Source organism: Nanorana parkeri, unplaced genomic scaffold (assembly GCF_000935625.1).
Source record: "Nanorana parkeri isolate BGI_ZX_2015 unplaced genomic scaffold, ASM93562v1 scaffold13, whole genome shotgun sequence".
NCBI classification, from domain to species: domain Eukaryota; kingdom Metazoa; phylum Chordata; class Amphibia; order Anura; family Dicroglossidae; genus Nanorana; species Nanorana parkeri.
In genome coordinates, this window is record NW_017306281.1 from 969,042 (window position 1) to 984,870 (window position 15,829).

The window sequence follows — 15,829 nt, forward strand, 5'->3', positions numbered from 1 at the left end:
GGCCCTTTTCAGGAAGGATCTGATCTGAAGCCCAATGCTACTCTATAGGCAGCCGGATCTTAAAGTGACATTAAACCTTCATTTTCTTTCTTTTTATGATTAGGAGGCCTGCACTTAGGTGAATGTACCTTTTTTTTTTTTTTCTTTAAAGTTTTTATTTCTTCGTTCTTTAGCTGATCCCCAAACCGCTACCCCCCCTTCTGTTTGCAGGTGTCTCCATCAGTCAGGCGGCTGCTGAGGAGACACCCATGCATGCAGGTTCCCAGCTGTGCTGGCACCTAGCTGTATGTGTCCATCGATACAAACAGTGTGCGGCAAGCCATGCCCCTGCTCTTGCAATCACAGTTTGACTGACGGCAGAAGGAACCTATCGCTTCTCTGCCCTCAGTACTCTCTCCCACAAACAGGAAGTTTGGGGCATGCCGTGTATCTTCCTGGTCCCATTACAATGTTCCAAAATGCATGCATTTAGTATGACCAAGATCTAAATGTTTTAAAGCCAGTTTTTTATAACATATTGAACCTGATGACATTTCTTTGGAACTAGGAATTAAATAGTGCAAGAGACAGCATGCCAGACAATCTCTATGAGCCAGATACAGAAGACCAGGTGCTTGATGAAAAAAGTTTGCAATTAAACCTTGATATTGAGGAAAAGCAGCTTGATCCTACTGAGGTACTGGTAAGGTTATTGTAGTAATATTATGTTATTATTTTTATATTTTGTAGCAAAGTAATATTGCCCTAAAGCAGAACTTCAGCCAGGCAACAAAATTACAATTACAATTCTCAGGCTCCCTGTACCTGTTGAAGCACATGGCTTCTCTTCCTAGGCAGCAGACCTAGAAAGATCAGACAATCCACAGCATCTCTCCCCCGGAAGGGGGGGGGAGACATTCAAACTTAAAACGCATGTCAATAATCCTAATTGCCTAAAGATCTACAATGTGATCCTTGCACCCCTACCAAACAGCATAAACAGGCCCATGATCCTAAATTATTAACGTTGATCTTTTCTGCTTTAAGTAGTATATTTTTATTAAGGACCCACACAGTAGAGGGCATTACCCAGTAAGAGTTTTTTCACACTACTTCCCTATGCTAAAGGCACGATATCCATGCTTTTAGCACCTGCACAAAACTCAATGCAGCTCATGTTAGTTGCGCTGGTGTGTTACATTGCCATTCATTCTGATTAATGTGCATTTTTCCTATTTTGAAGTGTGCATTCATTATTTTTTTTTCAAAAAGGTGTATTTTACTGCTCCTAGATGCAACAAAGGAGCAACAAACGTGCATCTGTTTACTTCCGATAACCCCGACTCCATCCAGTCCGGAAAAAACCCCGAAACAAAGTTCCATTTTGGTGGTTCTAAGCGTGATGGATCGTAGATAATCTGATGTGAACAGACACATGTTCACTTACATCCGACTACCCGTAGACCTAACATGAGTCCATACAGCATAGCTTTGAGATGGGGAAAAAAAACTGAACAAGAGTGACATACTGCTCCGATCAGCAGGGGATCGATGCACAGATCAGACCCCCTGCTGATCAGAAGAGACGGTACCCATGTGAGATTCTTTAGTCATTTCTAAAAGACTGCAAGAATAAACAAACTTTGTATTTTTTATCGTTTGTGTTTTCGCCCCATCGCTAGGAGAATACTGCAGATGAAGAATCGTCGAAAAATGAAAGCGATGAATTGGAGGATATAAATCTCCCCCAGCAGTCAGATATTATTGTCCAGAATGAAAGCTCACAACTGAGTGTTGTTGAAAGTCAGACACCAGATACGAGAAACGCGGTAGACCCAGTTCCGGAGGATATGAATGAAAAGACAGATTTAGAGAAAACCAGTCCATCAGATGAAGACTCGTTGATTTACACTGCAACCCCTCAGACTGCGTTTGAAGTAGAGAACGCACCTCCAATCGATAAACCACTCGTGAGTATTAATGGGGTCACTGATGTTAATTGATAGAGGGTGAAACACATATTACACAAAAAGTAATTATTACACTGTACACAAGCACCACATATGAGAGAAACAAGGAGGCTGAAACCACTGGCCTCATTCTGCAAATGGTATCTTCCTGGCTCTCATACTAATCTTTTGTTTTCACTGACCTTGAACAAGTATACATTTTAGGAGTTTTGGCTTCACTTGCTGTATAGTCACCCTGTGTCAGTGACTCAGAAACTGTGGAAGCCAAAAGATTAACATCAACAACCAGGCAACTTGGATTTTCAGAAGGAACTCAGCAGTGTCAGTCTACGTGTATTCAAGTCAGCCTACGTATATTTTTATGATGTGTTTCCTTTGTTTTGTACACCCAAATAAAGTTGAATTACTATTCCTCCTTTCAGGCTTGTTTACAACATATGCAGTGGGATGTGTTATTTATCACCTCCGGAATGCATATGCATTGAAAAAGTAATATGAATGAGTCTAGAGTAGCGTTACTCAACATTTTTTCAGTCACGGCATCCTTTTTAAAAGACTCAAAATATCAAGGCACCCCGGTATGAAATGTAAAAAATTTAAATGTAAAAAACGATGTGTGGTCCCTACAAAATCTGTAACAGACCCTTATCCGAACTTGGGGTGCGCTATGGATTTTAAGGGGGAATTCCAATATATCCCTATTTGTAAATAAACCCAAAACTTATTTAAGATTCAGTTGCCCTTTAGTAATTTAAGGCACCCCAAAGCAGAGCACATTCTACAGACCTCATGCAAAAACAGAAAAGTAAGATTCCACCTTCACATTAGGAGCCCCCTTCACATCAGATTCCCCCTTCCCCCCGTTTCACATCAGAGTGATCCCCTCTCACACTAGAAGCCCCCTTCACAATTGAGTCCTAAGCCCTTACTGGAGCAGGCCTAGATGTAAACTTCTGTCCTTTTCTGAATGGATCCTATCCTCCCCAGATTAGTATCACTCATTTCCACGGTGCTGATGGCTGGTCTGCACCATGAAAAGGCATGGTACTATGTGAACATTTTAGGACACCCCTGAGAGAGTCAGAAGGCACCCTGGTTGAGAAAGGCTGCTAGACCAGTGTTTCTCAACCTTTTTTTCTAGTCACGGCACCCTTTTAAAAGTATGTAAAATTTTGAGGCACCCCAGTGTAACATGTCATAGATTGTAAGGGGTACCCCACGCGAAAAAGCACAAAAATTTGGTTTCCCCCTTAACATCAAAGTGCCCTCTTCGAATCAAGATTCCTCTCCCCTTCACATCAGAGTCAGCCTTTGCATCAGTAGCCCCACTTTCATATCAGAGTTCCCCTTTTACCCTTTTACATCAGGAGCCCTCTTCACACCACGGTTCCCCTTTCATATCAGAGTTACCCTTTTACCCTTTTACATCAGGAGCCCTCTTCACACCACGGTTCCCCTTTCATATCAGAGTTCCCCTTTTACCCTTTTACATCAGGAGCCCTCTTCACATCACGGTCCCACTACCGCTAAATTTTAAAGGCACCCCTGATGAGGCCAGGAGGCAGACCGGGTTGGGAAAGGCTGGTTTAGACTACGCCATTGCCGTGTGTAAAAAATGAAGTAGAGCATGCTGCACTTTTTGTCACTGAACACACCACACTTTTGTAAACACAACTTCTTACTATCTTGTCTTTTTTGCTGACCCGTTCCCCTAAAACACACTAAACGCATGTATGAAAATGCATGCAAATGCAACACATAAAAAAAACTTGTCAATGCGCGTGCGTAGTGTGTACCAGACCTTCTGCTGTCAAGGGTTCTGGTGATGAGATGTACCTACTGATCCCAGCCATGTATCCACTAGTTTAAAGTCTCACTTTTTCTACTGCACTAAGGGAAGTCTCACTCCTGTTGTATGTAATGTAAACTTAACAAACCTGGGAGAGTGAGCTAAAAGCAGGTGGGCAGACTAAAGCTGCTCACAGACATGAGATGAGAGATGCCTTATTCCGTTTAGCCCAACATTCATGTGTATGCGTGTGCTGGACAACAAAGGGTTAACAAGGTGATTGCACTGTGCTCATATGTTTGACCACCATTCTACACCTATGGAAACGCACGGACGCAGAGACGTGGAAAGCCAGCCGGAGATTCAACTCCTCAGCAGCTGCAAACACTTAAATGCCAGTTTTAGCCGGACTGATTAATTTCGTGGCTCACCATCTGGTTACTTTTCTCTTGTTTCTATGCATAGATCACATACAAATTAGAAAATATGTGTTTTCTTTGTTGCAGAACTTAGTATGGTCATTTGGGATGAACAATAATATTCCAATTTATAATCTTCATGATGAAGAGCATCAAGTGCTTGTTTATGCGTGTGCTCACACAGCTGTCATTCACGACTTCACTCTTAACCGCCAACGCCACCTACAGGTAAGAATTGGATATATTGGTTACATCTACGTGGTATATTTCATGGTGCGTTATTGTATACAAAATTGACACTATTCTTGGTTAATCCTTTATCTCAAAAGTACTTCACCCACAAGTAGTTAGTAAAGTATATCTAAATACAAGAATAAAATTGTAACTTTACCAGTCCTTAGATGTGTTTTCTGCATTACTTTTCTTTTTTCACAGTAAGTATATTCTCTGCAAGTACAGAAAAATACTTGCTGATCCAGCCAGAAAATCAATGTGCTTGTAACTTCTGTGTACTGAATTGAAATCTCAAATAATATTATCAGCCTTCCCAGTTCTTTCTGTGAATTACAGAACATCTTCGACCTAGAGTATATAATGAAGATTAGGAGAGAGGAAGTTGTTTGTAGTCCAAATCAGGAGAACTGCCTAGTTTAGGTGACATCATTGTACTCCTGCTGACATAATGGTACTCCTAGTAACATCACTGTACTCCCACTAACATCACTGTACTCCCACTAACATCACTGTACTCCTACTAACATCACTGTACTCCCACAGGGACACTGTAGTTGCATTTCCTGCATGTGTGTAAGTGAAGACAGGAGATGGATTGCCACAGCTGACTGTGGACCAGAGAGTCTTATCATTGTATGGGATTCATTTTCTGGGTAAGATCAACTATATGATGAAATATTCTGATATGATAACTTCCAACATGGTTTGATTTTAAAGTGCCAGTATATTCTCCTGGCATCACTTGCTGCTGGGACAAAACTGTTTCATGCTATTGCAGTTGCATGACCAAAAACTGAAAAATCTGCGGGGTTCTTCTTTCGATATAAAGGATCTGGTGAAGACTCTTAAATCGGGTATTTTTACTTTAATACTATAAAATGGTGTATGAAAATTCTTAAAGAGAACTCCAGATTCAGCCCAACATTCAATATACATTTGCATGGTCATGCTATTAATACGTGCAAAAATATTATAGTACAATTGTTCGTCTGAGATCTGCACAAATCCTGTACATGTAAATTTGATTCCCCTTGGCAAACCTGACAGACTTAATAGTTGTTGTCAGTATATGACCCACCGCAGTCTCCAGGAAAAACAAGAAGGTTTAATAAACTTTAACTGGGCCGGTTGTATTCTTCAATAGGCTGAATAATCAAAGCACTGATAATAAATTAGTTTCCTGTAGCAATATGTCAATCTATTGTATTCAGTAGAACAGGGCTCAAAATTTCCACTCGCTTGCTCGGATTTGGCGAGTAAAAATAAAGTGAGGGCAAGTGGAAATTTGGGTCTCCAAGTACCGGTCCGCAGGCCAACCCCGGCCCGCGAGCCAGTACTATGTGGCCAGCAGACATGTCAGGCACACGGTCGCAGACCGCGTACCTCACATGCGGGAGCAGCTCCACTCTGCATCTGTGTCGGATGCAGACCGCAGAGCAGCTCGTGTCAGCTCTGGCTTTCTTCGGCCGCAGCTCTGACAGTTCTGAGCTCCGGCCGAAAGAAAGGATATATGTGAGCAGGATCGATCCCTGGTTATCTGGGGGTGATTACTGAGGTCTGCTGCAGACCTCAGTAATCACCCCCAGATAACCAGGGATCGATCCTGCTCACATATATCCTTTCTTTCGGCCGGAGCTCAGAACTGTCAGAGCTGCGGCCGAAGAAAGCCAGAGCTGACACGAGCTGCTCTGCGGTCTGCATCCGACATTGAGAAGTGTATTATTGTGTTTTAAGCTGCCCATACACCTTACAACCATCGTATGACTTTCATTATGCCATGGTTGTAAGGTCATTAAAATTTCGTACAATCTGCCCATCTTGGACATGTAGATCGTACATGCAATCATTGCAAGCCCTCCCTGCTGAGGGGAGGGCTTGCGATGATTGCATGATTGCAGTGCTGAGCGGGCAGCGTGCACTTGCCACGCCACCAACCCAGCAAAAATCAGGTTTTCGTACGACCTTACAGTAGAAGCGGTCGCACGCTGCCCATACACCTGCCGATTATCGTACGATCGTGGGATCACCCACGATTATCATACGATAATCGCCAGGTGTATGGGCACCTTTAGTGTATGTGTATATTATGCCACATTCACACCTACAGTATATTTCAGGTGTGATTAGAGATTCCTGTGTCAGGAACTTGCGTTTTCCTGCAGCAGGAATCCCTAATCTGCCATTTACAAGCGGCAATTATCATAAGATAAGAATTATCATAAGATTATTTAAGACGGTGTGTTTAGCGGCGGAGTTAGGCCGGGGCAGGGTAAGGGTTAGGTGGGGCAACTGGTGGCTAGTAACTCTTAAGGCCTGGCTAGTAGCTCAGGACTTGAAATTTTGAACCCTGCACTAGAATATATGTTTTTACATACATTCCATTAAGTTGTCAGTCCACCATGAAGTAATATTTCAGATTGCTTCACATCACAGAGCAGTGGTCTCACCACAGGAATTCCTTGTACCCTGCCCTGCCTTGGAGTCTCACTCCCTCTACTGCAGCAGAGAAGTCTCCTTTACTACTATAATCTCTCTATAATGTATAACAAATTAAGAATTCTACTGTAAGAAGGAGGTTCTCATTCAATAAATGTGGCAATGTGGTCTAGGGAAGTACAGAATTTTTCTAGATGGAGCCTCAAAAGATATAAGATGCTACAAGGTGACTCAGCCCAGTAGCATCCTTCTAACTCTGCAATAACAATTCTGACCCTTTTAGAAAACATAAGCAGCTTATTTCTATCCAAGGTTTGTGGAAATAAAATTCATTTTGTTCTGCTATTCATCATCAGGTTATCTTTGTCTTACTTTTCAATACTTGATACATAAAAACTGGGTACTGCATGCTTGGGAAATAAAATGCTTAATTCACTAAGCTATAACATAAGTTATTTGCCATAAATGTTGTTAATGTGACATTTCTTTTCAGCTTTTAGTGGCTCTAGTTTTATAAAATATTCTCAGTAATATTGTTGTTATTGTCAGTAATGATCTCTATAGTTTAGCCTAAAATGACATTATTATTATTATTATTCCCATCTTGTTTCCGGTAGCATCCCTGTCCATACAATATTCCAGAGCCATCCAGAAGGGGGAGTAGTTGCCATAGCTATGTCTCAGAATGCTAAATACTTGGCAACTATTGGAGGAGAAACAGTTCAGGTATACGATCAGTCTTTCATGTCCATGGCATTTCATTACACTGAGGATACCGTATGTTTACCGTATGTTAACACCTGTTTGTTATATTTATTAACCATCAATTATGTAATAGCATGCATTCTGGTGTGATAAGCAGATTAGGTTACTGCCAAGTTAACAATCAACTTTAAATGTTAAAGAGGTGCATTTGGACCCCTTTCCAGTTCACCTTTGCTGTCTAGAGTGTTCATGGGTACCCCGTCATATACTCACTGAGTTCAAGTCAGCAGGTGATTGGGTCAGTGCATGTTCACCTCTTACATTTAATAGAGAACTATAGCCAAACCTTTGTTTGGCTATAGTTCTCTTTTGGGTCACGGCAGTAAATGTACTAATGTCCTCCTGTGACCCAAAGCCAGCATATAGCAGGCTCTGCCCACTGTATGCTGACAGCAAAGAGCCGCGCTTCACCCGGGAAATAGCCTGAAATTTTTGTTGCGGTCCACCCCACTGCCAGATTGGCAGGTAGGAGGAAAGGAGGGAGGGAATCCCTGGGGGAGTGATGACTGGCTGTCATCGCTCTCTGCAGGGAGAAGCCATGAACTGCGTGATCAGCGGTTTGTGATCTCTCAGTTCTTGAGCAGTAGAGCCGACCTGTGACGACTACAGTGTCACTCACCAGCTCAAAGTATTGGGAAGAGTACATTTTACTCTCCTAATAGTTCTCCTTTAATTTAGGCATATTATTATGAAGTCATTGACTTTATTTGGACCATACTTAAAGTCATGCACTGTGCTATCTAATATTAGGCAAATTCTTACTGGCCTAGACACCACCATTATGTGTGGGAGAGGATGTAAAAGTAAACCCATTAAGGGGTCCAGTACACATACTGCGATGAATAATCCACCCTAGACTACTGGCCTGGATTTGGTGGATTGCTGGCAGAGTGAATCCACTGTGACCTTTCCTTGTATGTGACAGATTCACTTTAATCGCCCATTCTTACCCAGCAATTGCTTAGCTTTTCTTCACTCCCTCCTCTGCTCCCTTCACATCTGGATATGGAGGAGCATATAACTTACTCTATGTGACGATGCTAAACCAATCAGTAGTGTCACATTGGCAGTTTATAGTCATGTGTAAAGTATGATTCTAGAGATTCATAGCTGACACAAGATTGTTCTTTGCTCCCGGCAGCTGAACAGAGAGGCTGGGGTGCAAAAAGAAGGTAAGTATATGCTACTGAAGAGGGCTAAGTTAAAGGGAACATGTTGTTTTCGCTATCCGTGTGCAAAGCACAGTTCCACTATGAGTATTTTTCCAGTTCCTCTTCCATTTCATGCTCTTCATACAAGTACTTTGTGACAGATCCCCTTTAATGATGTAAATTATATTTTATCCTGAATATTCTTTTCTGCAGAAAGTCTGTATTTGGGACTGGACAAAAGGGTCTGAAACACCAGTCTGTTCTGCTGAGCTTGATGGAGAATTTGGCCTTCAGGTAACAACACAAATTACTAAGCATGCTGCTGACCCAGATCTAATCTACATTGATGCAGCAACTCTATAGTTAATGTTAACGTATATGTTTAGCTGATTTTGTACAAATTTTGTTTGATATGTAAACTGTGGGCTAGGCTGGAACTGGTGCCACCTTGTTTGAGCACATAGACTTATTTGATTAGCCTGTACCCTCTGTAAAATACTGTACAGTTTGTTGGCACTATATACATGTGATTGGCCCGTACCCTCTGTAAAATCCTGACAATTTGTTGACACTATATACATGAATTAGATTAATAAATACATAGATGCAGCAGTGCCGTAAACATAAAGAGACCCAGACAATAGCTATGCCTAGCTTTTTGTATTAACATTTTAGCCATCTGTATAAAGTTGCCATCATCTAGGCATACAGGTGTGTGTGTGTATTGTGACGGACCCTGGTACCCAGGATGAGTATGTCCACCTCTGTAGTCTTCCTTGCTCAGGAGAAACTGCTCCCCGATGATCATTAGCTCCCAGTCCACCCAGTCACTAGCTGAAACCAAGTGTAGGGTGAAACAAACTCTGATCTCTGATTTATTGAGCAACTGTAAAACCTTTTATACACAAAGTGATCAGATCAGATTATAATCCCATCACATTCACCCTGCCCTCCCCAGACATTCTGACTGCACAAGCCCCCAGGGGTCCATACTGCTAAAGAGCTCCAGGCAGCCATAGCAGGAGTCTGGCCAGGCGCAAGAGACTGTCATTGTCCTGAGCTCTTTCGGAGTACAAAGAGAGCTAACAGTGGGGGGGTGCTGACAGTCTTTTGATGAACAGGTTACGCAGTATAACACACACATAACCCATAAACTGACGACCATGTCTTCATATTGTAGCTTTCAATTTGATACTGCTTTCTAAATCAGTAATGCAGGCATGTATAGATTTAAAAAAATATATATTTTCAATATCTGTTCACATTTCAGAAATATATTATATTTAATCCTCAAGATCACGCACAACTAATTACCAACAGTGAAACACAAGTGATATTTTACTCATGGGTAAGTAGCACATTTAAGACTAACTAATACTTGTCTTGTGTCAGAGTGCAGTATTCCATATGTATCTTGCCAAGACAAATATTACAATTCATGAATTTTTCCAGCATTTATTTTCTGCATTTATCTGGTGTGCAGAGATGGAAGAGGGTCCCAGCACAAAATGTGCACATAAAACCCCTTTTGACACTATGCACCGCCACAGATTTGCATACCCTCTTGTCATGGTGCCACCTGACCAAAATCTGTCTCCAAGAAGAATTCACAAAGTAACTAAGGTAGTTTATGCCTAGATATGCAGGTGCTGATTTTGCCTCTGACTGCCATATCGCTATATATATTTATTATCTGATTCGCATCAGCTCTGCCCTCACTGGCATCTGTTGCCCCAATTGACTCATTGCTGTGCCAGCCTGTTTACACAGGCCTCGAGTCAAAATTTGGGTCCACTTTAAACTAATAGGGAAGAGCAGTAGGGATATTAGAATAATATTATACATCTATCTCTTGTCATAATAAGGAGATTCGGCAGAGTTCCAATTTTTGATTACATCTTCTGTGATCTGTTACCAGGTTAAGGTCATGTAACCTGGATCCAGAGCCCCTCCTAACATCCTTGTTGTGGTGCATAGTTAAGCTTACTCTTACCATATTACCTATTCTTACCTATTAACTCCCCTAAATATATCTTTCTATTTGACAGACCTAAACTTTGAGCAACATTTCCTGTATAGGTAGCCAACATAAGTTTTGCCACAAAGACTAAGGCCGGTGCCACTAAGGGCATACAACATTTGCCTTCCAGTGTGTATTTTGTATAATTAATACAAGACTTATCCAATTGAACTAACTTTTCTGCACTCTAAACCCTGTTATTAAATGGAATGACTGACCTATCTTGATAATTAACAATAGGCTCCTAGCCATTCCAAATGACCCCTTTACATAAATGTGGTCCAGCAAACTTTTGTTTGATCTGTAATTTCTAATGCAACAAAACATGCACTTATTGCTATCCTGCTTTGTTTTTCTCATGTACAGGATAACTCCATTCTGGAATTTGCAGCTCCTCCACTGAATGATAATGTAAGTGCATTTTCTTCACTTTACCAACAGGACAGTGCACTAACAAAATAAATTCAGTCCTTAACACAAATTAATGGTTTGATAAACTTGGAAAGCAAATTATATACTCCATACATAACCAAAAGAAAGAAAAACTGGAACGCACTGTTTGTGGTGTGAACCGGCCCTTAGAGATCTTAACTGCTCAGCCACTTAACCATAGAAATGTTTGTTAACCACATACTGCCAGCTCCCACTCAACCCGTAAGTTGTCAATAGAGCCTACCTGCTTCCAAAACCTTCTGGCTCTTCAGGCGCACTGGTGTATCCGACCCTGAAGGAGGGAAGGTGTGTTCCCAATTTGCCTGATGCTGCAGACTGGGAGGAGCGGGTCAGATGTGTCCAAAGCTGTGGGCGGGGAGGGGCCAGGCAAATGTGTTGGACACTGAAGACAAGAAGAGGCTACGTTTATTGGATGCTGAAGATGGAGGTGCGGGCCAAATGCCTCTGCCAGCAAGTAAAGGCAGCAAAGTTTATTGGCCGCTGCAGATGGGGAGGGCCGAATGTGTTGGATGCTTCAGCGTCCGACACATTTGGGCGCACGAACACAGTGGGAAGGAACGTGGGACAGAGAGTCGATCCGCGATCTTCCAGCTTTAGCTTTGCGAATGACTGGTAGATCGCGATCGACCTTATGGGCACCCCTGATGTAAATTAACCTAGACATCACAATTAGGGCTTCTGTATAAACATAAGGTAACAGTACAGCAAGTTCGAATATTAACAGTCAAGAAAATAAAATTAGGATCTCTATAGTAAGTTGGAAATAAGCCTCCATGAGAGAAAGGCAGGTCAGTGTACACTTATCACATGGTAAGTCACCAGCTAACTAAGTCATATTAATGGGATCATGATTGGTATACTCTGCGTGGAACTTCAAAAGGGCTAAACCAAGAGGTAGAATAAGAAAGGAGGAAGAAGGGGAGAAAAGAAAATATGGAGAGCAGAGAAGAGAATAAGGGGGATAACAAAGAAGAGGGTTTAGGGAAAGAAAGAAAGCCCAAGTAAAGGGAACAGAAAATAAGAAATAATGGGAAGGGGAGAGCAGTAAGCAATCACCCTGCGGGTTGCTAGCCAGTGTTGGAAGTCGATAGCCAAATATGTCAAGGATCTAGATCAGCAACACTTTACCCTCATCAGAGCACATAAATTTAGTCCAGTAGAGCCAGGTTTTGCTATATCGTTCATTCCTATTTTGAGATGATAAGATAAGTTCCTCCATATTCCTGATCTCCTCTACTCTGCGTATCCACATCGAGGTGGAGAGAGGGGTAGGGCTCCTCCACAGGCTTGGAATGCAGGCCATGCCAGCATCAAGAAGGTGACTTAAAACCGAGCGAGCGTAAGATTTTTTGGGGATCGGCAAATTATGCAGCAGAAAGAAAGAAGGGACATCTGGTAGATCATAATCTGTAAATTTTTGTGCAATTGTGCGGACTGAGGCCCAAAATTGTGAAATCGCCGGGCACGACCCAAAAATATGTAACACTGTATCCTTAGTTGTGTTACATCTCCAGCAAGTATCAGGAGTACCCCGGTTGCACTGATTTAGTAATGCGGGAGTTCTGCACCACCTGGTAAGTATATTAAAGTTGGTTTCCTGGTACTTTGTGGAGATAGAGGACTTCAGGGTAAAATGAATAATATTTTGACACAGATCGTCTGAAAAGGAAGCCCAGTGGGTTAGAAAAGGAACTCTACCTTTCCAATCGGAGGTGGAGAGAAGGGTATAAACCCCAGAAAGAGTGTGTCTGATTAGGCCTTGGCCGTTGCAAAGGCCTTCAAAAGGAGTTAATCTCTGCCAGAACACTCCTGGCCGGGGTAGAGAGTGTAGGAAGGATCAGGAAGGATTTGAGTAACTGGGTATAGGGTTCTGTTTTATGGACGTTTTCTATTTATTCATATTTTTTTTTCTCTCTAACATTTAAACACAATTGACTTTTGACTTTTTTTTAACTGACTGAGTATGTGACTACTGCTAAATGAACATATAGGGACTCTAAAGCTGGCCATACATGCTTTGAATTTTACTCATTCAGCCCCATGGGCTAAACGAGAGAAATACATTGATTTCCCCCATCCATGCTATAGAGGAATATCATTTTTATAAGCATTTATGATTGGATGTAGATGATTATCTCAGAATTTGTGAACTGGCTCCTTTTTTAAATGAAACAGCACATGATGTATGCAAAGTAGAATTCCTTACCTCCATGTATTTAGCCTAAGCACGTTTACTTTGTCAATAATTGACTTCCTTTCACTAATAATATTGTGTTGTTTTCGCAGACCTTTAACAAAGTTGTGGGAGCCTTTAGCCAATCGGTTTTCCATTCCGGTAATGTAAGATCCTTGACAGCTACATATGCAGGAAAACTGGTTGTCTGGGAGACCACATATCCCGCTTCGATCAGAGCAAAAGCTTCCATAAAGCCACATAATAAGAAAGCATTAAAGCTGATGCATCTGCAGAAAGATGCAATTACTGTGCTCACTGCCCATGACAGGTAATGACAACAACTAGGCACAGTAACTAGGAAGGCCCAAAACAGTTAATGATTTAAGTGGCAATTTCAGTGAGAGATATTTTATCATGTCAACTAAAAATATACCTTCCACCACACATATTCAAGTTACAGAAAGCAGTAACTACACAATAAAGTGTATTTATTAATTCAGCACACAGAGCAAGAACGCTATGCAATGAACCACCATTAGTCAGGATCAGCTTTATAAAATCAAAGTTTTGTTTTATTTAAAAAATAAAAAATAAAAAAAACTTTTTTTTTTAAATGATAGATTTGCAGAAAAAGCTCATGGTTTTTAAAATAACAATGCAACAAAAAGTAAGCATACGTGTAGAGCTTAGCATTATGGTCAATTCTACTGCATGCTATGTATTCACAGCACAGCATTTGATTCCAAATGTTAAAGTTGATCTCCAAAGATGCAAGTTAATGCAGTATTAAATGTATTGTTAAAAGCACGCAGTGTAAGTATCTGAATTTGTCTTGACATCAGCCTTTTGCAGTTCATGAACAGCAGAGCTCTGATGCAAGGAGGAATGAGAAGCACACGATTAAATATGTTGTGCTGCAGTGAAAGGAGCATGTTGATAGGAGAAGAGAGCAGAATGAGATTAACTCATCGGTCTGCTGCTTCTTCTTTTATTGTCCAATAACTGAATGGGAAGGGGACCTGTCACAACAGGATGGACACAATTACAAATCCTTTGGCAATAACAGCGCCTTACTATTTAGCTACTTGTTTGAATCTTTAATCTTCTGCTCTTGCATTTTTACCTTAATGCATTCTCTGCATTAGGGTAAAAACGGCCCAGCACCTTTTTTCTACCTCAGTCCCCCCTTCCCCCCCCAGTACCCCCACACTTACCTGTCAGCTGCTGCCGGTCCTGAAGTGATCCTCTGTTCCCCTAACTTCCGGGTTGCGGGGGGAGGATACTGATGGCAGAGGAGCCATAGGCTCCTTCTGCCATCAATCAAAGGGGCTGTGTGTGTCTATGGACGCACACAGCCGCTGCAGGCACGAGCGGGCACGAGCGCGCAGGGGTGCCTCCATTAGAACGATGGTGGCACCCGTGCGGGGGGGGGGAGGGACAGCGCTGCGGGGATCTACTAGAAAGCGAGGAATTAAAAAAAAGCAACAGCCTCCAGCAAAGGAGGGTCTCTTTAAAGGAGAAATTTTAAAATTAGGCTTTAATATCACTTTAAGGGGATGATTTATAAAACTTTTGCCTGTCGTACACTGGACCCGCCACTAGATAGAGCCAAGGAGCGTAGGAATTTTCTATGCTCCCCAGCTCCATTTGGTGCTGGTAATGCGTGTGAATGGCATTCAGCCAGCGTATGGCTGGCAGGGTACTTCCTGGTCTAATTCTCCATATTCATATATATCCATATTCTTTTCTTTTTTTTTCCCACTTCCTGCTACCTACTTCCCCATAAACAAGAGCTGTGCCCTTTCTGGTCTCTGGACATATTTCCAGCACTAGAAAGCTCAGTTATGTGCTACCAGAGCCGATGGGAATCATGACCGGGGTCAGGTTTCTGTACAGTACTCGCCCCATGCATTGTGAATATTCTTACCCCCCCACCCCGTATTCCCCTGTAGAAAACACTGATATTATTATATGCTTTTCTTCAGATATTATGTCACTGGTGATACTCGTGGACATGTGAAATTTTATGACCAACAACTACAACTGCTAAACTGGTACAGCCATCTTAATCTTACTCCAATCCGTTCCATTTCTTTCTCAAAATGCTCCCCTGTACCAGCAAGTGATAAGACAAAATATCCTCAAGATTGCTCTATAAGGGGAAATCAGTTTGCTGTAAGGTAAGTCTGTATACCTTATTTATACTGAAGGGGTTATTTGGTTTAAAGAGTGATTTGCTAGGTTATCCATTCCTCTCAATGTGATGGCATAGAGGGTTCCTTCCTCTGCTGATTTTTACACGGGTGTATCAATTGAAGCTCATCCTTTCTGGTGTAAGTGTAAACATGGTGTCCTTTCTGGTGTAAGTGTAACATTGCGCACTTCCATATTTCACTTGCTGGTTAAACACATTCACAGTAATAACTACATTTAGCCA

At 41.8% G+C, this 15,829-nt stretch overlaps 1 protein-coding gene across 1 annotated transcript in view; it reads left to right on the forward strand.

Moving 5' to 3' along the window:
- Nucleotides 1-15,829, forward strand: part of WDR66 (WD repeat domain 66) — a 51,944-nt gene that overhangs the window by 9,405 nt on the left and 26,710 nt on the right. Inside the window, exons 3-13 of the mRNA XM_018556776.1 lie at nucleotides 174-284; nucleotides 548-682; nucleotides 1,662-1,949; nucleotides 4,245-4,385; nucleotides 4,935-5,044; nucleotides 7,445-7,553; nucleotides 8,957-9,037; nucleotides 10,014-10,091; nucleotides 11,130-11,174; nucleotides 13,503-13,720; nucleotides 15,378-15,572. Of these exons, the coding sequence (XP_018412278.1) occupies nucleotides 174-284; nucleotides 548-682; nucleotides 1,662-1,949; nucleotides 4,245-4,385; nucleotides 4,935-5,044; nucleotides 7,445-7,553; nucleotides 8,957-9,037; nucleotides 10,014-10,091; nucleotides 11,130-11,174; nucleotides 13,503-13,720; nucleotides 15,378-15,572 (1,511 nt within the window). The remainder of the gene's footprint in view (nucleotides 1-173; nucleotides 285-547; nucleotides 683-1,661; nucleotides 1,950-4,244; nucleotides 4,386-4,934; nucleotides 5,045-7,444; nucleotides 7,554-8,956; nucleotides 9,038-10,013; nucleotides 10,092-11,129; nucleotides 11,175-13,502; nucleotides 13,721-15,377; nucleotides 15,573-15,829) is intronic.